At 43.2% G+C, this 26,007-nt stretch overlaps 1 protein-coding gene and 1 long non-coding RNA gene across 2 annotated transcripts in view; one reads left to right on the top strand and one right to left on the bottom strand.

Moving 5' to 3' along the window:
• LOC120769209 overlaps positions 1-26,007 on the top strand; it is a 210,208-nt gene that overhangs the window by 43,839 nt on the left and 140,362 nt on the right. Inside the window, exons 4-5 of the long non-coding RNA XR_005704829.1 lie at positions 10,203-10,600; positions 10,684-10,993. This is a non-coding gene — a long non-coding RNA (uncharacterized LOC120769209). The remainder of the gene's footprint in view (positions 1-10,202; positions 10,601-10,683; positions 10,994-26,007) is intronic.
• Positions 1-26,007, bottom strand: part of LOC120769207 — a 132,797-nt gene that overhangs the window by 43,793 nt on the left and 62,997 nt on the right. The window contains 19 exon segments of the mRNA XM_040096101.1: positions 273-581; positions 666-1,007; positions 1,078-1,398; positions 1,465-1,773; positions 1,842-2,165; positions 2,270-2,593; positions 2,872-3,186; positions 3,261-3,590; positions 3,667-3,996; positions 4,063-4,380; positions 4,472-4,795; positions 5,630-5,947; positions 6,017-6,322; positions 6,416-6,736; positions 6,797-9,250; positions 9,333-9,824; positions 10,324-10,506; positions 13,963-14,040; positions 14,808-14,951. Coding sequence (XP_039952035.1) covers positions 273-581; positions 666-1,007; positions 1,078-1,398; positions 1,465-1,773; positions 1,842-2,165; positions 2,270-2,593; positions 2,872-3,186; positions 3,261-3,590; positions 3,667-3,996; positions 4,063-4,380; positions 4,472-4,795; positions 5,630-5,947; positions 6,017-6,322; positions 6,416-6,736; positions 6,797-9,250; positions 9,333-9,824; positions 10,324-10,506; positions 13,963-14,040; positions 14,808-14,951 — 7,842 coding nt within the window.

The raw sequence follows: 26,007 nt of genomic DNA, 5'->3' as shown, positions 1-26,007 counted from the left end.
AGATAGGGTTTTACACAGTCACAAAATACATATTTATAAGGAACACATAAAAGTAGAAAAATGTAATAAAAAGAGAGAAATACAGTTAGATATATGTATATATATATACATGCAAGAGTATGAAAAAGGGCTGACCGCGGCTGACTTTGCGTTAGAAGCGCGTTGCTTTACTACATGTCTCAGAGGTAGAGAGCTTAAAGCTCAATGCTCCAATTCCTACTTCTAACGCCAAGCTACCGCATGTCGGCTTCACAAAAACTACACATGCTTACGTTTAATTTTAATACATCTACTGAAGGGATCGCCGGTATAACCGGGTGGGCAAGAGCACGCCGCATAATGATTAATGACTTGACAGCGCGCGTCACTGCCACAAGTACCAGGGCAGGGATCAACACATTTCTGATTTTGGCATGCAAGATTTTGTGCGCAGTCTGAGGAAACAATACATTCGGGTTTGCAATTCGGCGGTGAACCAATGAAATTTGTCTGGCAGGAGCAAACAGCATGGCCATTCACCTCACGGCATTGACTGTAGGGACCACATGGTGACGGTACGCAAGGATTAGTGTCTTTCGGGGCTGTATGGGTAATAAAGATAATTGGGTTGTGTGAGTAAGTAGACGAGTTGTTGGGAGAATTAGTAAGATTGTTGCAGTTCATACTTGGTGCTGGCGGTAGTTGTGGTATTTCACGGCAAGCGCTTAGTGGGTTACCCGTGTAACCCTGTAGGCAATGACATGTTGGCGCATGATTATTCACTCGACATTCCGCATTCAAGCCGCAAACACCTGGGCAGGGATCTGTGCATTTGTTGTTTACACACGATTTGTCACGCGGGCAATCGGAGTTGGCAATACATTCAGGACGGCAACCACTATACGGATCTCCAAAGTATTCGGGCAGGCAAACGCACGAACCAGCGCCGTTGCGCTCTCTACATTCGGCGTTGGGACCGCAAGGTGATGGAATACAGGGTGTAAGACGTTCCTCGGGTATAGCGGTGGCTAAAGAAGTTAACAAGCGAACGAGAGTTAATGAGTGTTCTTTCCGAAAGAAGGGATCATAATTGCTTACGCGTTGGATTGCAACCTGCGAAAGGATCGCCGGTAAAGCCAGTATCACAACTGCACACTGGTGAATGATTTACGACATTACAGAAGGCATTGAAACCACAAGAGCCAGGGCAGGGATCTTTACAACGCTCATTTATGCAAGCCAAATTGGCCGGACATTCCGAGTTGAGCGTACATTCGGGACGGCAATTCGGTGCACGTCCTACAAAGTTCGGTAAGCATGAACAGACTGGCGTTTCGCCAACAGCGCGACATTGTGAGTTCGGTCCACATGGACTTGGAACACAAGGGTTGGTTGGTCTTGTAGGCAAGCGTGGTTCCTCTTCTAAATAATATATAACGTTAAAAAATATGACCTAACTCGTATTTGAAGAGGCAATGGTCTTACGTTCTTTGATCAAGCAACGTATGAAAGGATCTCCTGAGTAGCCAGGTGGACATGTACAAATCGGATTATGGTTTGTGACCTTACAGCGTGCTTCGTTGCCGCAAGTGCCCGGACATGGGTCTACACAGCGCAAATTCACACAAGCCTTGTCCTGCGCACACTCGGAACTAACCGAGCATTCGGGGCGACAAGACGGCGGTGCACCAATGTAATTGGTAATGCACGAACAGACTGCATGTCCGTTCACTTCACGACATTGGCTGTAAGGGCCACATGGCGAAGGACGGCAAGGCTGCGCGGGTTCGATGTCTGTGGAAAATTAACCGGGGTTACTAGACAGTTCATTTTTATATATATTGCTAATGAGAACACTGTACGTTTTGGTTGTTCGCGACAATATTCCGAGGGGTTACCCGTATAACCCGATGGACAACTACAGCTGGGCGCGTGATTAATTACGTGACATTCGGCACCAACGCCGCATACTCCTGGACATGGATCGCGACATTTGTTGTTCATACAAGCGAGATTCTTCGGGCAGTCGGTATTCAACACACATTCGGGACGGCATTCCGTGTATGGATCTCCAGAGTACTCAGGCAAGCAGGTACAAGCGCCAACGCCGTTTCGTTCCTTGCACACAGCATTAGCACCGCAAGGGCTGGGATTGCAAGGCATTGGAATTTCTGGCGGTATATTAACTAATGTGCGGGGAGGAAATAAAGTGTTTATGTAAGCGTCGTATTGTGTCATAGCCTAACTGATAATACTAATGAAACTCAAGCATGTCTATGTGAAAGCTTACTTTGTGGACTACATCCTGAGAAAGGATCACCCGTATAACCATCCAAGCAGCGGCAAATTGGTCTATGATTATTTACAATACATGTCGTATATGAGCCACATGAACCTTGGCAAGGATCTTGACAGCGTTGATTGATGCAAGCCATATTACCGCGACACTCCGAATTCGACGTGCATTCGGGTCGGCAATTCGGTGCTCTGCCGATGTAATTGGGCAGACACGAGCACACAGCTTGACCGTTTGCATTCGACACTTGACACTGGGAATTCGGACCGCACGGCGATGGTACACATGGATTTATGGGATCTCTTATAATAGGACGTTCTACATACATATATCGTATATACACATATACAGCGTAAAGTATTCAACATGCAACCAGAAGAATATCCACAAAAATGAAGATACATAAGCAAAAGAGAAAGAAAAGTTTGAATAAGTAACAATGAAATGAGATGGATGGATAGATGGCGACTAGCAGGAGAGCGCACAACACGCTGTGAAGCTCTCTACATAAAATGTCATGCAATAAAGAAATCTAACAAACTTCGCAGCACATTGTACGCCCTCTTGCTATGAGTGAAAAAGCGCAATGTTCTTACTCTCTTCGTAGATGCAGCGTACAAATGGGTCACCAGTGTAACCAGGTGTACACGAGCAAATCGGATTGTGATTGACGACGCGACAAAGCGCATTATTTCCACAAGTACCGGGGCAGGGATCTTTACAACGTTCATTGATGCACGACTTGTCTTGTGCGCAATCAGAGCTGCTCATACATTCCGGACGACAGTTGGGTGGTGCACCCAAATAGTTCGGTAAACATGAGCACACTGCGTGGCCATTGACAGGTCGGCAATTGCTATACAGCCCACAAGGCGATGGCTGACAAGGGTTGACAGGTACCGGAGGTTCATCTATGGTTGTGATAAGAGTTGTGGTTTTGTCAGTATAGCTGTTACTAAGCATAGTGGGTTAGTAAGGGTCTTACATTGCGGTGGTGGCTCTGGTATGGGTGAGCAACCGCTGATGGGATTTCCAGTGTAGCCGTTAAAGCATTCGCAGTTCGGTGCATGGTTAAGGACGACGCATTCGGCATTACGCCCACACATACCCGGACAGGGATCGATACATTTGTTGTTGATGCAGGCGCGTGCCTTCGGACAATCCGAATTAATGACACACTCCGGTCGACATTCAACATATGGATCGCCGAAATATTCGGGTATGCATTTGCATGAGGCCGCGCGATTGCGCTCCTCACAAATGGCATTCAAGCCACATGGACTGGGTCGACATGGTTGAACTGGTTCATCGGGTACTGTAAATGTTGTGAATAATTTGGTTTAATAAGGTTTTGCTCAGCTGAGTGGGGGCAAAAATTGATTGGGACATACTTGGTATGACTTTGTAGCAGCCAGAGAACGGATCGCCGGTATAACCTGGTTCGCACATACAAATCGGCGCATGCGCACTGACTTGACAGCGTGCATTGTTGCCGCACGAACCCACACAGGGATCGGCACAACGTGTATTCATACAAGCCAAATGCGCAGGGCACTCCGAATTGATTGTACATTCCGGGCGACAGTTCGGTGGACGACCAATGTAATTGGCCACACACGAGCAAACAGCACCGGAGCTGGAAGCGCGACATTGTGAATTCGGGCCACAAGGGCTGGGTATACAAGGATTTTGTGGTGGTAAACGTGGCGTATCTAATGGTTCTAAAAGCAAATAAAAGCTCGTTAGTGATCGCTGGTCTATAGGGGCTTTTCACGCGAGTAACATACTTCTTTCAGGTAGACATTGCTGGAATGGATCGCCAGTATAACCATCAATACAGCTACAAATCGGTGAGTGGTTGGTAATGCGGCAACGTGCATTCTGACCACAAGTGCCGGGACATGGATCTTGACAACGCATATTAATACAAGCCCGGTTCGAAGCGCATTCAGAACTGAGCATGCACTCTGGTCTGCAATTCGGTGGATGACCCCTATAGTTGGGTAGGCAAGAACAAACGGCGCGATTACTTGCCACACGGCAAGTACTGTACACACCACATGGTGAGGGACGACAAGGATCACGGGGTATGGGCAAATACATATCTAAATAATATAACGCAAGTAAGAGAGAGGGAAACAAAGGAAGCTTTGTTAGAACGGAACTCATTTTGCATTTGTCTTGATTGTATCATACTTGATGGTTTCTCCTGGCAGCTACGCATTGGGTTGCCCGTAAAGCCGGATATGCAAGTGCAAACCGGTATATGATGCGAAACGCGACATTCCGCATTGAAACCACACAGACCTATACATGGATCGACGCATTTCATATTTACACAAGATTTCGTGGACACACAATCGCTATTCTGTACGCACTCGGGCCTACAATTTATATACGGATCACCGAAGTAATCTTGAATGCAGGTGCATGAACCAGCACCATTGCGATTTCGGCAAATGGCATTTGAGCCGCAAGGCGATGGATTGCATGGATCGGCGGATATGTCAGGCACTACGACTATAAACAGGATAGAGAAAATACAGAGGCGGGATAGTGATGAGTGTTTTTGATATAGTGATTGAGGTTTTGTTGAAAATATACTATATATACATATTGCAATGGGTATGCACCGTAAATAATAATGAAAATATACAAAATATAAATACATACAATAATAAGCAGATTTTGAAGTCAGCAATCAAAAAGGAAAGTTTTAAAGCTATTTTAAAAATTCCGATGGATTTGGCATAAAGTGGAATGGATCGAATTGAAAGGGAAATATATGGAATGAAGTGGATTTGAAACAAAATATATAGTTAAGAAAATAAGCGGAAATGGATAAGAATAAAATGGAGCTTGAAACAACTGAAGAATGCAAATGGAAGTACTGGAACCACAGTATGGGAAAAGGGAAAGGAAATCAAGTGAAATGAAGGACGACGGAAATGAAAAATTATTGATTTTTTTTTGTATTAATAAATAATAAACCACATGGAAGATATGATATCTAAATGAAAGCTTGAAGCTCTAAAATTTTAACTTTTCGATTTCTGACTCAAAACCAACATGATAAGCTTATATCTAAAGATCATGTGGAATGTCAAAGTACTACTTAAACATGCAGGAAATGGAAATAGACAAATTACAGTATAAATAAACAATAACAACAATAAACAGGCACATGAAAAATTACATATTCGGAAGGAACCATTAACCTTTACAAATGCAAACTGAAATAAATATATAATATTAAGATTGAAGAAGCCATTGGCATCAGTGAACACCAAGCTTTGGAATTTGTTCTGTTCCCAGAAAGCAGGAAGAATAAGAAAATGTGAAACAGGTACTCACTTTGCGGTGTATTGCAACCAGCATACGGGTCACCTTCGTAACCCTCGAGACACGAACACACAGGCTTGTGATTTTGTGCTGTGCAAAGGGCATTAAAACCGCAAGCGCCAGCACAAGGATCCTCACAACGTTGACGTATGCAAGCGCGATTCGATGGACAATCTTGATGGATAACACATTCCGGACGACAATTGGGCGGTGCACCAAACATACCCGGCGAGCAACTGCAAGCAGCACGATTATCGACTTCCCGACACTCGGCATTAGGACCGCAAGGGCTGGGTAAACATGGATTAACCTTTGGTGGAGGTTCGCGCGCTACAGATAACATAGAGTTTAATCAATGAAGATGTACTAAAGTATGACAGAAAATATGTTAAAACTTACGTTTCGGTGTACATTGTTCGAACGGATCACCCATATAGTCGACTGAACATGAGCATATTGGATTGTGATTGACCACCTGGCATTTGGCATTGAAGCCACATGTGCCGATACAAGGATCTACGCACTTTTGATTGATACATGCCAAATTTTGTGAACACTCTGAGCTGACAACACATTCCGGACGACAGTTGGGTGGTGCACCGAAGTAACCTACTTGGCAAGAGCAGGCTGGGCGACCATCAACCACGCGACAAATACTATTGGCACCGCACGGTGTCGGTTCGCAAGGGCTGAGTGGTCCGATGGCTGTAGGGAATACAATTAAATAAAATTTTATATTAGTCAAAGTGGTAATGAAGCATAAAATCTTGCCGAGAAACTAGTAGTGTGTATACTTACGGTAATCTTCACGTTTGCAGCCGGTAAAGGGATCACCTTCGTAGCCACGTACACAACTACATGTCGGTATATGATTGACCACAGCACACTCGGCATTCGAGCCACAGGTGCCAACGCAGGGGTCGCGACAATGCTGTTTAATACAAGCCAAAGACGATGGACACTCGGCATTATAAACACATTCCGGACGACAACCGGTGGTGTAGGGATCACCAATATATGGTTCAATACAGCTACAGCGTGCCTCGCCGTTACGTTCACTACACAATGCATTCTCACCGCAGGGGCTTGGATAACAGGGATCGATGCGGTCTTTTGGTTCTGGAAAATAAAAAATCGTGTTAATTAAAATCCCTTCAACTTTTTAACGTTGTTACTTACTTTCATCGATTTTGGAACAACCGACGAAGGCGTCTCCCTCATAACCCTGTTCGCAGCTACAGTGCGCCGCATGTGCGATCACCGTGCAACGTGCATTGTGTCCACATGTATTCGCACATGGGTTTTGACATTTCTCCTGTATACACGCCTTGTCGGCTGGACATTCAGTATTTAGTGTACATTCTGGACGACAATATGGTGGACTGCCAATATAATTGGCAACACATGAACATACTGGACGTCCCTGTTTTATTTGGCAGATGGAATTGGGTCCACAAGGCGACGGTGCACATGGATTTTCGGGTTTGCGTTCAGTGTCCGTACGTTCCTCCGGTATGCGGCTACAAGATACAAATGGATCGCCCTCAAAACCGGGCTCGCAAGAGCAAATTGGGTTGTGGTTTAAGACTTCGCAACGTGCTTCTACGCCGCATGTACCAGGACAAGGATCGGCGCAACGTTGATTAATACAAGCTTTGTTTAGCGGACACTCGGAGCTTACAACACACTCTGGTTGACAAACTGGCGGTGAACCCTTGAAGTTCGGCAGACATGAACAGGCCGCATAACCATCGGGTGAGGTCAAGCAACGAGAATTGGGACCACATGGTGATGGTTCACATGGATTACGTGGTCTGTCTGCTGGTCTTTCTGGTGGTAAGTAGTAAGGATTGCATTGTACAGCAGCGTCACCAGTGTAACCTTCGACACACAAGCACACAGGAGCATGATTTACTATGCGACACATAGCGTTAATGCCACATACGCCTACACATGAGTCTACACATTTCGAGTTGACGCAGGATTTTTCAGCAGGACAATCGGAGTTAAGCACACATTCTGGGCGGCAACCGATGAAAGGATCACCAAAGTAGCCCGTACGACAGACACAAGTTAATGCGCCGTTGCGCTTCTTACATTCAGCATTAGCGCCACATTGCAGTTTCTCACAACTCGGCGATGGCGCCGGTACGAACGGTGATGGTGGTGAACAGTGCTCATATGGATTGCCATATAAGCCAGGTGGGCAACTACAAATGGGATTGTGTTCATAGACATTACATACAGCGTTGTGTCCGCATGAGCCTGGGCATGGATCCAAGCAGCGTTGACCCAAGCAAGCGCGATCGAAGGGACAGTCTGAGTTAGAGACACATTCAGGTCGGCAACGTGGATTTTGTTGAGCATTGGGTCCAAAGCATGGATCACACAGGGCTACACCATCACCGTATATAGAGCAGACATCATGTGGTCCACAAGGAGATGGTGCACATGGATCTCGAGTTACATTCTTTAGCACTCCAACAGGTATACATTGACGGAAAGCATCGCCGGTGAAGCCGTCGAGGCAGGCACAGAGCGGTGTGTGTTGTCGTACTCTGCAAATAGCATTGATGCCACACACTGTGCCAGCACATGGGTCGATACATTTATGGTTGATACAAGCCTGTGCGGTGCCGCAGTCTGAATTGATGTCACACTCTGCGCGACAACCACTCTGTGGATCACCCAAATAACCAGGCAAGCAAGAGCATACGGCGCGATGATTTAATAACTTGCATTCACTATTTATACCACAAGGACTAGGCAAACAGGGATTACGGCTTGGCGTCTTCGGTATATCTAGCGCGTAACAACGAATGCCCGGATTACCAGTGAGTCCAGCATTGCATGAGCAAACGGGATGATGTTCTTCCACGCGGCAATTGGCTCCTTGACCGCAAGCACCTGGACAAGGATCGTAACACTTGAAACCCATACAGGCTCTATTGTGTGGACAATCGGCATCCACTTGACATTCGTAGCCATGGCAGCCTTTAGTTGACGTCGGATCTCCAGATAAACCATCAGGACAGATGCATGCACTTTGACCATCACCAGCAACAACACATTCAGCATTTGGACCACATGGATTAGGTTCACAGGCGCTACGAGGTGGCTCGCGGCAACCCTGATAAGGATCACCAATATAACCAGAACGGCAATAACATTCTTCGCGATTGCCAGTAACATAACAATCAGCATTACGTCCACATGGACCTGGTGTGCATAGCTCATCGGAAACTGGTGGTTTTTCACAAGCCTTAAATGGATTGCCAATCTTGCCATCTGGGCAGAAACAAACTGGTGTACGTGAGGAATCACAAACTGCACCCGGACCGCAAGGACTGGGATCACATGGATTTACAGGTTCTATGCAACCGCGTATTGTGTTGGGACTTTCAACATAACCCGGTAAGCATGTACATTTCGAGAAACCGTTGCTGAGCACAGCGCATTGTGTATTCGGGCCACAAGGTGATGGATCACAAGGGCTCTTTGGCACCTCACACGGCACCAGCGGCGGCTGACCTTCATATTCGGGTAAACAGAAGCAAGTTGGCGCGTCGTTCACCATGCGACAACCAGAATTGGGGCCACAAGGATTCGGACGACACTCGTCGCCTTCGGGTACTGAAAGTAAACGCAGATGAAGTTTTAAAAAAATTACGCATTATATAAACTTTGTGTATAAGGCAACTCGCGGTGTACTTACTGCAATTCTTGAACGGATTACCGGTAAGTCCTTTCGGGCAGTAACATATAGGATTGCCATTATCCAGCTCACATAGCGCGTTGACACCACACGGGTTCGGCTCACATGGATTGGTGGGTGGATTACAAGCAACTTCCGGCCGACCGGCATAACCTGGTGGACATTTGCAGACACCGCGATGATTGACAACGTCACAGAGCGCATTGGCGCCACAGCGACACGGCGAAGCGCATTTACCATTAATGCACGCCTGACTAGCGTCACATTCGCGATCCGCACGACAGCCTTGCAGCTGCGAGCATTCGATGTAAGCATTACCGACGAAGCCGGCCAGACAGCGGCATTCAATGCCATGATTGACAGGTATACACTCGGCATTCTCACCGCACGAGTCCTCGAAGCAGGGATTGATGCAACGGCGATTTAGACGATCGCAGAGTTTCGTTGGCGGGCAGTCCTCGTTGTACTGACAGACAGGCGTATGGTCGAGCGCTTTAGTGCGTTGTACCAAAAGTAGTGACGTAACGAGTATATTTGTGCGTAGTTGTTTTTGTTTGTTTGTTTACAGGGTGTGATGTATGTGTTTTGTTTAATTTTGTTTTGATTGTTTGTGTATTTATAGGTTTCGTGGTGAATTTGTTATTTATTGTAGTTTATTAATTGATATAAATTGATTTTGTTGTTGCGGTGTACAGGAGAGTACAAATATTTTTTTACAGGTGATTGGTGTGAGCATATTTTACAGTGTTTTGAAAAAGAAAATTAAAGAAACAGTTGCGAAATTAGAACTTGCAACAAAAATGTTATGCATGTGGTGCGCAGTTTGCACAGAAGGATATAACAGTATAACTTTTCTCTTTTGTTTTCTAGGGTTGTCAGCATCAATTGGAGCCATTCAACATCTTATGACAGCGTTAGTTCATCAAAATGGAACTCAGGTTCTATCAACGCTGCCTATGAATGACTCCAATGTTTCTAACACGACACTTACCTGGTTGGCAGCCAATGAAACCGTTGCCTTGATAGCCATCCACACAGCTGCAGTCGGCCGCGTGATTCGCGTTCATGCAGACCGCATTTTGCGCACAGGGATTATGCGCATCGCAAGGATGCTGACAGCGTCGGTTGATGCAAGCCTCCGTAATGTCACAATCGGCATCGCGCGTACACTCAGCTACACGAAAAGGTAGTGGAAAGAGTAATGCATTATTAGAAACACGCACTCAATCGTATAACCAAAAATAAAAAGCGCTTTCGTTCAGTTACTTGTAAGTATTTGTTGATTAACATTTGATTATTATATTGATATTAAAAAATAACCGTTAATTTATTTTTTTGTCTGTTTTTTTAGATGCGTATATATTAAATGAATGTAATGATCGTTTGCTTACTTGTCCTATCCACGGGCGAGCATTTAATAGCCGGATTACCTTCATGCCCCTTGGGGCACGAACATATCGGCCGATGCATTTTCGCCACACACTTAGCGGTGGGCGCACATACATTCGCAAATTCGCAAGGATTATGACATAGACCCATGTAACATGCTTCGTTCTCAATGCAATCATTGTTCGACTGACATGGTTCCGGATTCTTTGGTGAGCCGGGTGATTCTACTTGTTAGAGGAGTTAGAGAGTATTAATGCGTGTATTGTTATGCGGTAAGTAAATTTTGGTTTATATTTAATGATGTAAAATGATATTTATTAGCACAAAAAATTCGGTTAACCAAACACACATAAATTGCTGTCTACTGTCAGTATTGGGAAGTTTAGGAAATGGTTATTTACAATTGTGTTTTCTCTCTTTTTCTTAAAATAGTGGAGGTAGTTGAAGTATGCATGCTTAAAAATATGAAATTCAGTTCTCTAAATAACAAATACAAAGTCTTCATTTCTTAGAAATATAGCAGGATAGTAAGACAAAAAAAAATGGTATATTTATATAGACATTTTTCCCTTCTGCTGAAATATAAACAAGAGCTCCGCAAAAGCTTTTTGTAGAAAGCTTCCAACAAAAGTTGAGAAAAGTAGAATAGCAATTAAATAAACTTGTATTAGCCTAAATTAAGAATTATTCTAAAATAATCCGGCAGCCATACTTAACAACTTTCAAAAAAAAATTCTAATTATATTTTAGAAGTGAAAGCTCCGAATGAAATCACCAACAATACTTGAAACTGAAGTTTTGCCAATATAATATATACCATACTCTATAATATTTACATTGAATAGTGAGCTTTGATCACTATTGAAAGTTATGCCGATGTGGAGAGCTTTCATTAACTAATTTATTTCCATAATTTTAATGTTTGGCGATCTAAACACTAAATTTAAGACAATTTTAAGGGAGTGTTTTCAATTGTCCAAGCACATAGTGCAACTGTGTTTAATAATTTTTAAAAAAGTATTGGTATTTGATGAAAGCTTTAAAACAGCTTTTATAAAAAAAAATATGTTAATAGCTTTAGAGTTTACAAATTTTATCATCATATTTAGTTAGTTTAACAAGTGAATTTCAATTGAAAACTCTAGCAACAAAAGCTATTTTCATTTAAGTTTTTTTATTTCTAAAATTTAAAAGCTTTTGAAAAAATTGAAAACTCAGTATGTATTGAAACTTTTGTATATAAAGATGTATGTGGGTATTATTAATATAAAAATATTTGAGGGAGCTTTCATTATTTTTATATTTTTTTAAATATGAAAAGCTGCATTAAATGCTCAATCGTTGAATAAAAGTAGGGTAGATAACATACTACATAAAAGTTCTTAGTCAACGAACTGAATGTGTCGTAGCCTAATACAATAATATTGAAAGCTGCTACAAAAGCTCATTTCTGAATAAAAAAATTCTTAGTTCTAGTCTAGTGAAAGCTTCACGGCATATGAAATAGAAGTTGTATAATGTATTTGAAAATTATTTTTTGCACACATAAACATGCTTTTCTCGAATAGTTTTCTGACTTTTTCTGCAAGTCTGACATGCAAAGACCCTTTAAAACAGTTCATAGACAGAAACCATGCAATTTCCTTATTGAAAGCTCGCCAGTAAAACTACTCGCTACTAAATGTATACCTTTTACACACTCCGTATCGCTTGTGTCACCATCACGACACTTGTTGCGACACATGCCCAGCACGCATAATTGACTAGAACCACAGTTAGTATGATCTGTACAAGTGTTAAACATTGTGATATCAGTAGATGTGCTTGTTGGGATTGTTGTTGCTGCTACTGTTGTAGCAGTTTCGGTTGTTAAGAATTTAGTAGTGGTGCCAGGTTCGGTGGTAGTATCCGGCGCCGTTGTTGTAATGCCAGCTTCCGTTTGCGTCGTAGTTGACATTGTTGTAATCGGTTCGATTGTCTCATAAACAAACGGTGTTGTTGTACCCGCGACAGTTGGTCTCTGTGTCGTTTGTTCCGATGCCGGTGGTGTTATCACCGGAAACATTGTTGTCACTAAATCACGTACACCCATTGTGGTGGTTTGGTCCAACTCTTTCATGGGCTCTGTCACCATTGTCACCGGGAAGGTGGTGCGTTGTGTTGTTGTCAATAGTGTTGTGAAATTATAGTCAAATTCATTTGACGTATCGATGCGTGTAGTTTTCATTTTCGGTGTTGTTGTACGCGTATCGAACGGACCCTTAGTGTCTTCACCGCGTCGCGAGCTGCTGCTGCTGCTCGATGTAGACGACGTAGCTGTGGAGACGGATACTTGCACCGCCGGCGTGGTTGGCTGCTCTGGCATAGTGCTGGCGGTTATGTTATTCTCACCATCGCGATAACCTTTCGGTGGACCAGTTTTGCTTGCCGTCGTATTCATGTCCTCCTGCTCTTTCGTCGACTCGGTAGTGATGGACATGGGCGTTTCTGTAGTACTACTACTATTGATTGGCACTGTGGTTGTGTCTTCGAAGTAGGCGCTGGTTGTTGTGGGTACGGTTGTGCTGCCTGACGGCGTAGCGGTAGTAATGGAGGGGGTGGTGGTGGTGGTGGTGCTCGTGGTTGTGCCGGTTTGAGTTGTGTCGTTGATGTCGGTTGTAACATCAGTGATTGGGTTAGATGTGGTGATGCTAGTTGTTATATTGGTAGTGGTGGTTGTTATTGTAACGTTAGCTATTTGTTGTTGGTAATTTTGTTTGTTACGTATTTACACAGGTAACGTAGGGTGGGTTTTATGGAAAATATATACAAAAACGTGATTACGTAAATATTTACAAATACAACAAAAACATAAAATAAAAAAATTAAAAGAAATCGTGTAGCTAAATCGCATAAACTATGTGTTCTCTGTGTGTGTGTGTGTGTTGGAAATTATTTTTGTGTTGAAATTAATTCTGTATTAAACTATGTATTTATGTATGTACAACGAAAGGGTTTTGTAAAATATTTTTGTTAAATTAATTATAGAAAAATATTTCAAAAATATTAAGTATTAAATTAGAGGGAAATATCTTCTATAAACGTTTTAATAATTACATATATACACAGTTACAGCTGTACAGTTATTTTATTGCGTAAATTTGGTTAATTTTGTGTTTAGGTGTTTTTTGTTTAATTTTCGTGTTAAAACATGATAAAAGTTTAGCGAAAATCAGTAAAAAGTTAGGCCAACGACACTCACCTTTGATGCAGGCGCCAGTTGTGGGATCACAGTTGGTGCCTGGTGGGCAGTGCTCACAGCCAGGTGTGCGGCCAGTTGCTGTAAGAATTTTTATAGAGAATTGATTTAGTTATTTATTGAAGTAAATAATAAACTGCAATAGAGAAAGCATACTTTGACGACAGTGACAGCCATCGCATTCGAAACCGGCATGACAATCGGCCTTTCTTTGACATTCGCAGACTGGAGATTAAAAAAAATGGTATATTTAATAATTTAACAGCAAATGTTTGTAGTTTTTCAATTAATCAGTCTTTTACTGTTTTAAAAAATAGTTTTCAAACTTTCGGTTAAATTTTAACCACCGGTTAATGAATTTAAACAGACATTAAGGTTATTTAAATGAAACTGCTGCTGTAAGTTTTTAATCAATTAGTCTTTAAATTTGGTATAAAAGTAGTTTTCAAACTTCCAGTTAAAATTTAACCACCGGTAAATGTGTTTAAACAGACACGAATTTATTTATTTAAATGAAACTGCTGCTGTAGTTTTTTAATTAATTAGCCTTTAGCATTGGTAAACGAAAATAGTTATTAAACTTTCGGTTAAATGTTAACCACCGGTTAATGAATTTTAACTTTAAATATTTAACCGTTGGTTAATTTTTTTCTGTAAAGTGGAATTTTCAATTTCGTGTAAATTTTTGTCATCAATACACATTTTCTAATTATGTAACCATTAAAACCCTAAATTAGAGATCCATAAATTGCCGATTAAATTTTAACCTGTGGTTATTATTACTAACAGTTATTTAATTTTTGTCGCTTAAAATAAACACAATACTCCTAACTGGCATTATCACTCACCTTTCGAACAAACCGGTTGATGTTCTATCACTTGGCACTCCTGATCACGTCCACATGGATTCGCAGACGAGCAGGGATCCAAGCACACGCCATTAATGCAGGCGCGTTGTGTTGGGCATTCATCGCTCGAAGCGCAGCCGATTTCTATTAAGCAGCGCAGAAATAACGAGATATAGTGCAAGAGAAAGGGACAGAGTTATAGGTTATGCGCGCAAGGCGAGAGAAAGAGAGGAAGAGAAAATATACGCAATTAGTTATACGCAGTGACATATTTTTTGTTTAATTTTCAACTAAAATAATATAAATAAAGCAGGCAATTTTTGTTAAATAATTTTATAAATATTTTTTTTTTTTTATTTTAATTGTGGAAGCTAATATTATTGAACGCCGATTGATTTAGTTATTTTTTGTTTTGTGTTGTTGTGTAATTTTTTTTTTAATAATTTGGTCAGTCAAGTGTAGTAATTTTTCCTCATTTGTTTGGCTTGTAGAATTTAGCAATAAATAGTTTTATTTGTTAAAATAGTTAAATTTGTTTTTTGTTTTTATAAAAAGTAAGCGTTTACATGCAGCAGAAGCCTTTCTTCATTTAGAAATAAAATTAAATGTGAAATAGCAACTCTACGTTACACTAGAGAGTAAAAATATGTATATTTACAAAAGTGCCAGCATTAGTTTAGTTTACAGTTAGATGAAAGCGTCTACATACTTTCTTATATACAAAAAATATATGAAAAATAAATGCATGCACTACTACACATTACCATAAATTACTAAGTACTACTACTACTACGGTGGGACATAAAATACTTTGTGTGTTTAGTAAACCGTTAACCAACATTAATGACGAACTACCACATTTATTTAATTATAAAAGTTTTTTGTTTTGTTTTTTTTACATTTAATATATACATTCATAGTTTTGAACATGGTGCATACATATATGTACATATATTATTTATATTATCAATATTTTTGCTCAATAATGTTATTTCTTTGATTTGAATTATATTTTTTGGTATTTAAATAATCCGTATCTTTCGATACTTCACTTCATGGTTAGTCCTAAATTGAATATCTTCGCCAAATATTTACACAAAAACATAGTTGCATGCAATAAACGTACGCAGGGTTGCTTCGTAGTGAACGTAAGCTCAAAACCGGGTCTTGGCAATACAAACATATGTATATTATGACGGGCTGCTGTGGTGACACAAGGCATGCGGCGGGCGATTTGATGAACGAAAGAGCGGGCGCGGAGATAGAAAATGAGAGATAGAGGTCGGAAAAGAGTGTGTGATGATGAAAGAGGTGGTTTGTTGTACGTGTGAGTGTGGGAACGTAATGAGTGTTGCAAAACATTTTTACATTTTGCACATGTGGAACAACTAAAAATGGCGGAAAATTTCTATACTCTTAAAGACAAAAAACACATATAAAGAGTGTTCTAAACAGTTAACACTCCAAAAAGAGGTAACATGCAAAACGTATAGAGGTGATATCCACGCCACGAAGACCAACGTTGCAAATATATTGTAAATAAGTAAGGAGGAGGGTAAATGCTTTCCAAGTTGATGATTCACAGACAGCGCGAAGATACTTATAAAGAAACATACGATCCAATAGAGGAACCACTAGAAGTGCTCATGAGCATTTTTTGTACACTTTGCTTTGGTGCGATTGTACGAAAAACTCACGAGAGCGAGAGCAGGCAGAAAGTTGTGGCTGGGGTGTAAGGGAATGTGCTTGTGTTTGGGAGAGAAACAGTAAACAGTTTAGAACACATAAAAGATAAGGGCGAGAGCATACCACAAAAGACTTGAGAACACGATAACACAGACATATGAAATCAAATAAGATACTAGATAAAGACAGCTGAGCGGCAAAGTCATATAACATATACTAAGATATATATGAGACACATTTGAGAGCGAGCGAGTGAGCGAATGTGAGCAAGAAAGAGCGAGCGATAAAACACGTATGTATACGTTTATATGATTGCTCCTTACATGCATGACACGTCTGATGATGGGTGACTCAGATACTTATGCACTTAAATTGTAATAATTGTTTCCCAGATAATAATTGCATTTCAAAACTTTGCCGCTCGACATAGAAATCGTACGAGTAGAGTAACATTTATTCAGCAGACAAATAATAGTGTGTAAGAGAGTACAGTAATATAGAGTAGACTAAGTGGATAGGAGCAGACGTCCTTGCGGCAGTTTCCACCGGCCGTCGCCATAAACCGAAACCCCGCATTGCAAACTCATTCCATCGGAGACAAAGTAAAAGGTCTCCGATTTCACTTTTCTAACTAATAAAAACAAGCTTTCTTTCTTTGTTTTCTTGTCTTATACGTACATAAGTACATACATACACACTTATGAAGTTACCTGCTATTATATGACAATCGGTAGTATTTACATCAGCTGCATTATCGCAAAAGCACATGGGCACGTGCTCGATCGTGCGACAGATCGCAAAATTCGGACTATACATGTAACAGAAGGTCGGCAAGAGTAGGCAAGGATTAATGCATTCCCCGCGTAAGCAAAACTCTTCGTTCGTGCAGTCACTGTCAGTCACGCAAGTTGTCAAGGGTACGGTCGTAGGTGGCATTGTACTCGGCAATTGTGGTCTTGTCGTTTGATTGACGCGAAAGCTTGGTTCTGTTATTGTGACATTCGTGTCGAGCGGTGTTCGTATAGTAGTAATCGGTTGTATTTCGGTTGTGGGTAATAATAGCACCTCTGGAGTTGTCGCCTCTACGTAGATTGGTGTTACAGTGACTGTTCGTTGTGTTAACGGTGTTTCTGTACCATAGCCGGCCGGTGTTACTATCTTAATTAATTCGCTTGTTGTGCCAGCTGTAGTTTGTGGCGTTGTTAATGTGATATTCACACCTGGAAGGCTTGAGTACTCAGCTGTAGTTTCAAATCCAGTGGAACCCGTCGCCGGAGTTTCAGTTACCGGACGACGTGTGGAAGTAAATATTTTTTCACCTTCGGATATGGTTGTTGATTCAGGTGTCGTTATTCTTATACCTGGGACTGTGGGATATCCTGCAGTCGTTTCTGGTGCAAGGGTTTCAGTAACCGGACGCTGTGTAGAAGTAAATCTTTCTTCACCTTCAGATACCGTTGTAGATTCTGGTGTTGTAAATCTTACACCTGAGACTGTGGTATATCCTGCAGTAGTCTCCGGCGCAGATGTCTCAGTGATCGGACGACGTGTGGAGGTAAATCTTTCTTCACCTTCAGATATTGTTGTAGATTCTGGTGTTGTGATACTTACACCTGTGACTGTGGTATATCCTGCAGTAGTTTCTGTCGCAAGAGTCTCGGTGACCGGACGACGTGTGGAAGTAAATCTTTCTTCACTTTCAGATATCGTCGTAGACTCTGGAGTTGTGATTCTTACACCTGGGACTGTGGTATATCCCGCAGTGGTTTCCGGTACAGAGGTCTCAGTCACCGGTCGACGTGTTGAAGTAAATCTTTCTTCACCTTCAGATATTGTTGTAGATTCTGGTGTTGTGATTCTTACACCTGTAACTGTGGTATATCCTGCAGTAGTTTCCGGCGCAGAGGTCTTAGTAACCGGACCACGTGTGGAAGTAAATCTTTCTTCACCTTCAGATTTCGTTGTAGACTCTGGAGATGTGATTCTTACACCTGGGACTGTGGTATATCCCGCAGTAGTTTCCGGAGCAGAGGTCTCTGTGACCGGTCGACGTGTGGAGGTAAATCTTTCTTCACCTTCAGATATTGTTGTAGATTCTGGTGTTGTGATACTTACACCTGTGACTGTGGTATATCCCGCAGTAGTTTCCGGAGCAGAGGTCTCTGTGACCGGTCGACGTGTGGAAGAAAATCTTTCTTCATCTTCAGATATTGTTGTAGATTCTGGTGTTGTGATTCTTACACCTGGGACTGTGGTATATCCCGCAGTAGTTTCCGGAGCAGAGGTCTCTGTGACCGGTCGACGTGTGGAGGTAAATCTTTCTTCACCTTCAGATATTGTTGTAGATTCTGGTGTTGTGATTCTTACACCTGTGACTGTGGTATATCCTGCAGTAGTTTCTGTCGCAAGAGTCTCGGTGACCGGACGACGTGTGGAAGTAAATCTTTCTTCACTTTCAGATATCGTCGTAGACTCTGGAGTTGTGATTCTTACACCTGGAACTGTGGTATATCCCGCAGTAGTTTCCGGAGCAGAGCTCTCAGTGACCGGTCGACGTGTGGAAGTAAATCTTTCTTCACCTTCAGATATTGTTGTAGATTCTGGTGTTGTGATTCTTACACCTGGGACTGTGGTATATCCCGCAGTAGTTTCCGGTACAGAGGTCTCGGTGACCGGACGACGTGTGGAGGTAAATCTTACTTCACCTTCAGATATCGTTGTAGACTCTGGAGTTGTGATTCTTACACCTGGAACTGTGGTATATTCCGCAGTAGTTTCCGGAGCAGAGCTCTCAGTGACCGGTCGACGTGTGGAAGTAAATCTTTCTTCACCTTCAGATATTGTTGTAGATTCTGGTGTTGTGATTCTTACACCTGTAACTGTGGTATATCCTGCAGTAGTTTCCGGCGCAGAGGTCTTAGTAACCGGACCACGTGTGGAAGTAAATCTTTCTTCACCTTCAGATTTCGTTGTAGACTCTGGAGATGTGATTCTTACACCTGGGACTGTGGTATATCCCGCAGTAGTTTCTGGCGTAGAGGTGTCAGTGACCGGTCGACGTGTTGAAGTAAATCTTTCTTCACCTTCAGATATTGTTGTAGATTCTGGTGTTGTGATTCTTACACCTGTAACTGTGGTATATCCTGCAGTAGTTTCTGTCGCAAGAGTCTCGGTGACCGGACGACGTGTGGAAGTAAATCTTTCTTCACTTTCAGATATCGTCGTAGAATCTGGAGTTGTGATTCTTACACCTGGGACTGTGGTATATCCCGCAGTAGTTACCGGAGCAGAGGTCTCAGTGACCGGTCGACGTGTGGAGGTAAATCTTTCTTCACCTTCAGATATTGTTGTAGATTCGGGTGTTGTAATTCTTACACCTGGGATAGCGGTGTATCCTACAGTGCTCTTTTTCGTAGGAACTTCGGTGATTGAAGCGGGGGTGGGAGTAAATCTAGCTTCTCCCTCAGGTGTTGTTGCCATTTCAGGTGTCGTTATTCTTACGCCTGGGACTGTTGTATATCCCGCAGTAGTTTCCGGTACAGAGGTCTCAGTGGCCGGTCGACGTGTGGAAGTAAATCTTTCTTCACCTTCAGATATCGTTGTAGACTCTGGAGTTGTGATTCTTACACCTGGGACTGTGGTATATCCCGCAGTAGTTTCCGGAGCAGAGGTCTCTGTGACCGGTCGACGTGTGGAGGTAAATCTTTCTTCACCTTCAGATATTGTTGTAGATTCTGGTGTTGTGATTCTTACACCTGGGACTGTGGTATATCCCGCAGTAGTTTCCGGTACAGAGGTCTCAGTGACCAGTCGACGTGTGGAAGTAAATCTTTCTCCACCTTCAGATATTGTTGTAGATTCTGGTGTTGTGATTCTTACACCTGTAACTGTGGTATATCCTGCAGTAGTTTCCGGCGCAGAGGTCTTAGTAACCGGACCACGTGTGGAAGTAAATCTTTCTTCACCTTCAGATATCGTTGTAGACTCTGGAGTTGTGATTCTTACACCTGGGACTGTGGTATATCCCGCAGTAGTTTCCGGAGCAGAGGTCTCTGTGACCGGTCGACGTGTGGAAGAAAATCTTTCTTCATCTTCAGATATTGTTGTAGATTCTGGTGTTGTGATTCTTACACCTGTAACTGTGGTATATCCTGCAGTAGTTTCCGGCGCAGAGGTCTTAGTAACCGGACCACGTGTGGAAGTAAATCTTTCTTCACCTTCAGATATCGTTGTAGACTCTGGAGTTGTGATTCTTACACCTGGGACTGTGGTATATCCCGCAGTAGTTTTTGGCGTAGAGATCTCAGTGACCGGTCGACGTGTTGAAGTAAATCTTTCTTCACCTTCTGGTGTTGTGATTCTTACATCTGGGACTGTGGTGTATCCTGCAGTAATTTCCGGCGCAGAGGTCTCAGTGACCGGACGACGTGTGGAAGTAAATCTTTCTTCACCTTGTGGTGTTGTGATTCTTACACCTATGGCTGTGGTATGTCCTCCAGTAGTTTCCGGAACAGAGGTTTCAGTGACCGGTCGACGTGTTGAAGTAAATCTTTCTTCACCTTCTGGTGTTGTGATTCTTACACCTGTGACTGTGGTGTATCCTGCAGTAGTTTCCGGCGCTGAGGTCTCAGTAACCGGACGACGTGTTGAAGTAAATCTTTCTTCACCTTCTGGTGTTGTGATTCTTACACCTGTGACTGTGGTATATCCTGCAGTAGTTTCCGGCGCAGAGGTTTCAGTGACCGGTCGACGTGTTGAAGTGAATCTTTCTTCACCTTCTGGTGTTGTGATTCTTACACCTGGGACTGTGGTGTATCCTACGGTAGTTTCCGGCACAGAGGTCTCAGTGACCGGTCGACGTGTGGAGGTAAGTCTTTCTTCACCTTCAGATAGTGTTGTAGATTCTGGAGTTTTTATTCCCACACCTGGGATTGTGGTGTATCCTGCAGTAGTTTCTGGCGCAGAAGTCTCAGTGACCGGTCGACGTGTTGAAGTGAATCTTTCTTCACCTTCTGGTGTTGTGATTCTTACACCTGGGACTGTGGTGTATCCTACGGTAGTTTCCGGCACAGAGGTCTCAGTGACCGGACGACGTGTGGGAGTAAAACTTTCTTCACCTTGTGGTGTTGTGATTCTTACACCTGTGACTGTGGTATATCCTTCAGTAGTTTCCGGCACAGAGGTTTCAGTAACCAGTCGGCGTGTTGAAGTAAATCTTACTTCACCTTCTGGTGTTGAGATTCTTACACTTGTGACTGTGGTGTATCCTGCAGTAGTTTCCTGCGCAGAGGTCTCAGTGACCGGTCGACGTGTTGAAGTAAATCTTTCTTCACTTTCTGGTGTTGTGATTCTTACACCTGGGACTGTGGTGTATCCTGGAGTAGTTTCCTGAGCAGAGGTCTCAGTGACCGGTCGACGTGTTGAAGTAAATCTTTCTTCACCTTCTGGTGTTGTGATTCTTACACCTGGGACTGTGGCATATCCTTCAGTAGTTTCCGGCGTAGAGGTCTCAGTAACCGGACGACGTGTTGCTGTAACTCTTTCTCCACCTTCAGATATTGTAGTAGATTCTGGTGTTGTGATTCTTACACCTGCGATTGTGGTGTATCCTTCAGTAGTTTCCGGCACAGAGGTTTCAGTGACCGGTCGACGTGTTGAAGTAAATCTTTCTTCACCTTCTGGTGTTGTGATTCTTACACCTGGGACTGTGGCATATCCTTCAGTAGTTTCCGGCGCAGAGGTCTCAGTAACCGGTCGACGTGTTGCTGTAACTCTTTCTCCACCTTCAGATATTGTGGTAGATTCTGGTGTTGTGTTTCTTACCCCTGAGACTGTGGTATATCCTTCAGTAGTTTCCGGCGCAGAGATCGCAGTGACCGGACGACGTGTTGAGGTTAATCTTTCTTCACCTTCAGATATTGTTGTAGATTCTGGTATTGTGATTCTTACACCTGAGACTGTGGTATATCCCGCAGTAGTTTCCGGAGCAGAGGTCTCAGTGAGCGGTCGATGTGTTGAAGTAAATCTTTCTTCACCTTGGGGTGTTGTGATTCTTACACCTGAGACTGTGGTATATCCCTCAGTAGTTTCCGGAGCAGAGGTCTCTGTGACTGGTTGACGTGTGGAAGTAAATCTTTCTTCACCTTCAGATATTGTTGTAGATTCTGGTGTTGTGATTCTTACACCTGGGACTGTGGTGTACCTCACAGTGCTCTCTTTTGTGGGAACTTCGGTAATTGAAGCGGGGGTGGGAGTAAATCTAGTTTCTCCCTCAGGTGTTGTTGCTACTTCAGGAGTCTCAGTGATCGGACGATGTGTTGGAGTAAATATTTTTTCACCTTCAGATATTGTTGTAGATTCTGGTGTTGTGACTCGTACACCTGGGATTGTGGTATATCCCGCAGTAGTTTCCGGCGCAGAGGTCTCAGTGATCGGTTGACGTGTGGAGGTAAATCTTTCTTCACCTTCAGATATTGTTGTGGATTCTGGTGTTGTGATTCTTACCCCTGAGACTGTGGTATATCCTGCAGTAGTTTCCGGCGCAGAGGTCTCAGTAATCGGACGATGTGTGGAAGTAAATCTTTCTTCACCTTCTGGTGTTGTGATTCTTACACCTGTGACTGTGGTGTATCCTGCAGTAATTTCCGGCGCAGAGGTCTCAGTGACCGGACGACGTGTGGAAGTAAATCTCTCTTCACTTTCAGATATTGTTGTAGGTTCTGGTGTTGTGATTCGTACACCTGGGATCGTGGTATATCCCTCAGTAGTTTCCGGCGCGGAGGTCTCAGTGACCGGACGACGTGTGGAAGTAAATCTCTCTTCACTCTCAGATATTGTTGTAGATTCTGGTGTTGTGAATCTTACACTTGTGGCTGTGGTATATCCTTCAGTAGTTTCCGGCATAGAGGTCTCAGTGACCAGTCGACGTGTGGAGGTAAATCTTACTTCACCTTCAGATATCGTTGAAGACTCTGGAGTTGTGATTCTTACATCTGGAACTGTGGTATATTCCGCAGTAGTTTCCGGAGCAGAGCTCTCTGTGACCGGACGATGTGTGGAGGTAAATCTTTCTTCACCTTCAGATATCGTTGTAGACTCTGGAGTTGTGATTCTTACACCTGGAACTGTGGTATATCCCGCAGTAGTTTCCGGAGCAGAGGTCTCTGTGACCGGTCGACGTGTGGAGGTAAATCTTTCTTCACCTTCAGATATTGTTGTAGATTCTGGTGTTGTGATTCTTACACCTGGGATAGCGGTGTACCTCACAGTGCTCTCTTTTGTGGGAACTTCGGTGATTGAAGCGGGGGTGGGAGTAAATCTAGCTTCTCCCTCACGTGTTGTTGCCATTTCAGGTGTCGTTATTCTTACGCCTGGGACTGTTGTATATCCCGCAGTGGCTTCCGGAACAGAGGTCTCAGTGGCCTGTCGACTTGTGGAAGTAAATCTTTCTTCACCTTCAGATATCGTTGTAGACTCTGGAGTTGTAATTCTTACACCTGGGACTGTGGTATATCCCGCTGTAGTTTCCGGAGCAGAGGTCTCAGTGATCGGTCGACGTGTGGAGGTAAATCTTTCTTCACCTTGAGATATTGTTGTGGATTCTGGTGTTGTGACTCGTACACCTGGGACTGTGGTATATCCCGCAGTGGTTTCCGGAGCAGAGGTCTCTGTGACCGGACGACGTGTGGAGGTAAATCTTTCTTCACCTTCAGATATTGTTGTAGATTCTGGTGTTGTGATTCTTACCCCTGAGACTGTGGTGTATCCTGCAGTAATTCCCGGCGCAGAGGTCTCAGTGACCGGACGACGTGTGGAAGTAAATCTCTCTTCACTCTCAGATATTGTTGTAGATTCTGGTGTTGTGAATCTTACACTTGTGGCTGTGGTATATCCTTCAGTAGTTTCCGGCATAGAGGTCTCAGTGACCGGTCGACGTGTGGAAGTAAATCTTTCTTCACCTTCAGATATCGTTGTAGACTCTGGAGTTGTGATTCTTACACCTGGGACTGTGGTATATCCCGCAGTAGTTTCCGGTACAGAGGTCTCGGTGACCGGACGACGTGTGAAGGTAAATCTTACTTCACCTTCAGATATCATTGTAGACTCTGGAGTTGTGATTCTTACACCTGGGACTGTGGTGTATTCTGCAGTACTTTCCGGCGCAGAGATGTCAGTAACCGGACGACGTGTTGAGGTTAATCTTTCTTCACCTTCAGATATTGTTGTAGATTCTGGTGTTGTGACTCTTACACCTGAGACTGTGGTATATCCCGCAGTAGTTTTCGGAGCAGATGTCTCAGTGAGCGGTCGACGTGTTGAAGTAAATCTTTCTTCACCTTGGGGTGTTGTGATTCTTACCCCTGAGACGGTGGTGTGTCCTGCAGTAATTCCCGGCGCAGAGGTCTCAGTGACCGGACGTCGTGTGGATGTAAATCTTTCTTCATCTTCTGGTGTTGTGATTCTTACACCTGTGACTGTGGTGTATCCTACAGTAGTTTCCGGCGCAGAGGTCTCAGTGACCGGACGTCGTGTGGAAGTAAATCTCTCTTCACTTTCAGATATTGTTGTAGATTCTGGTGTTGTGATTCGTACACCTGGGATCGTGGTATATCCCTCAGTAGTTTCCGGCGCAGAGGTCTCAGTGACCGGACGACGTGTGGAAGTAAATCTCTCTTCACTTTCAGATATTGTTGTTGATTCTGGTGTTGTGATTCTTACACCTGGAACTGTGGTGTATCCTGCAGTAGTTTCCGGCGCAGAGGTCTTAGTAACCGGACCACGTGTGGAAGTAAATCTTTCTTCACCTTCAGACATCGTTGTAGACTCTGGAGTTGTGATTCTTACACCTGGAACTGTGGTATATCCCGCAGTAGTTTCCGGAGCAGAGGTCTCTGTGACCGGTCGACGTGTGGAAGTAAATCTTTCTTCACCTTCAGATATTGTTGTAGATTCTGGTGTTGTGATTCTTACACCTGTGACTGTGGTATATCCCGGAGTAGTTTCCGGTACAGAGGTCTCGGTGACCGGACGACGTGTGGAGGTAAATCTTACTTCACCTTCAGATATCGTTGAAGACTCTGGTGTTGTGATTCTTACACCTGGAACTGTGGTATATCCCGCTGTAGTTTCCGGTACAGAGGTCTCAGTGACCAGTCGACGTGTGGAGGTAAATCTTTCTTCACCTTCAGATATCGTTGTAGACTCTGGAGTTGTGATTCTTACACCTGGAACTGTGGTATATCCCGCAGTAGTTTCCGGAGCAGAGGTCTCTGTGGCCGGTCGACGTGTGGAAGTAAATCTTTCTTCACCTTCAGATATTGTTGTAGATTCTGGTGTCGTTATTCTTACACCTGGGACTGTTGTATATCCCTCAGTAGTTTCCGGCGCAGAGGTCTCAGTAACCGGACGACGTGTTGAGGTTAATTTTTCTTCACCTTCAGATATTGTTGTAGATTCTGGTATTGTGATTCTTACACCTGAGACTGTGGTATATCCCACAGTAGTTTCCGGAGCA

Source organism: Bactrocera tryoni, chromosome 2 (genome assembly GCF_016617805.1).
Source record: "Bactrocera tryoni isolate S06 chromosome 2, CSIRO_BtryS06_freeze2, whole genome shotgun sequence".
Lineage (NCBI taxonomy): Eukaryota > Metazoa > Arthropoda > Insecta > Diptera > Tephritidae > Bactrocera > Bactrocera tryoni.
The sequence above is the reverse complement of the archived record's forward strand: the minus strand, read 5'-3'. Positions and strand labels throughout refer to the sequence as shown.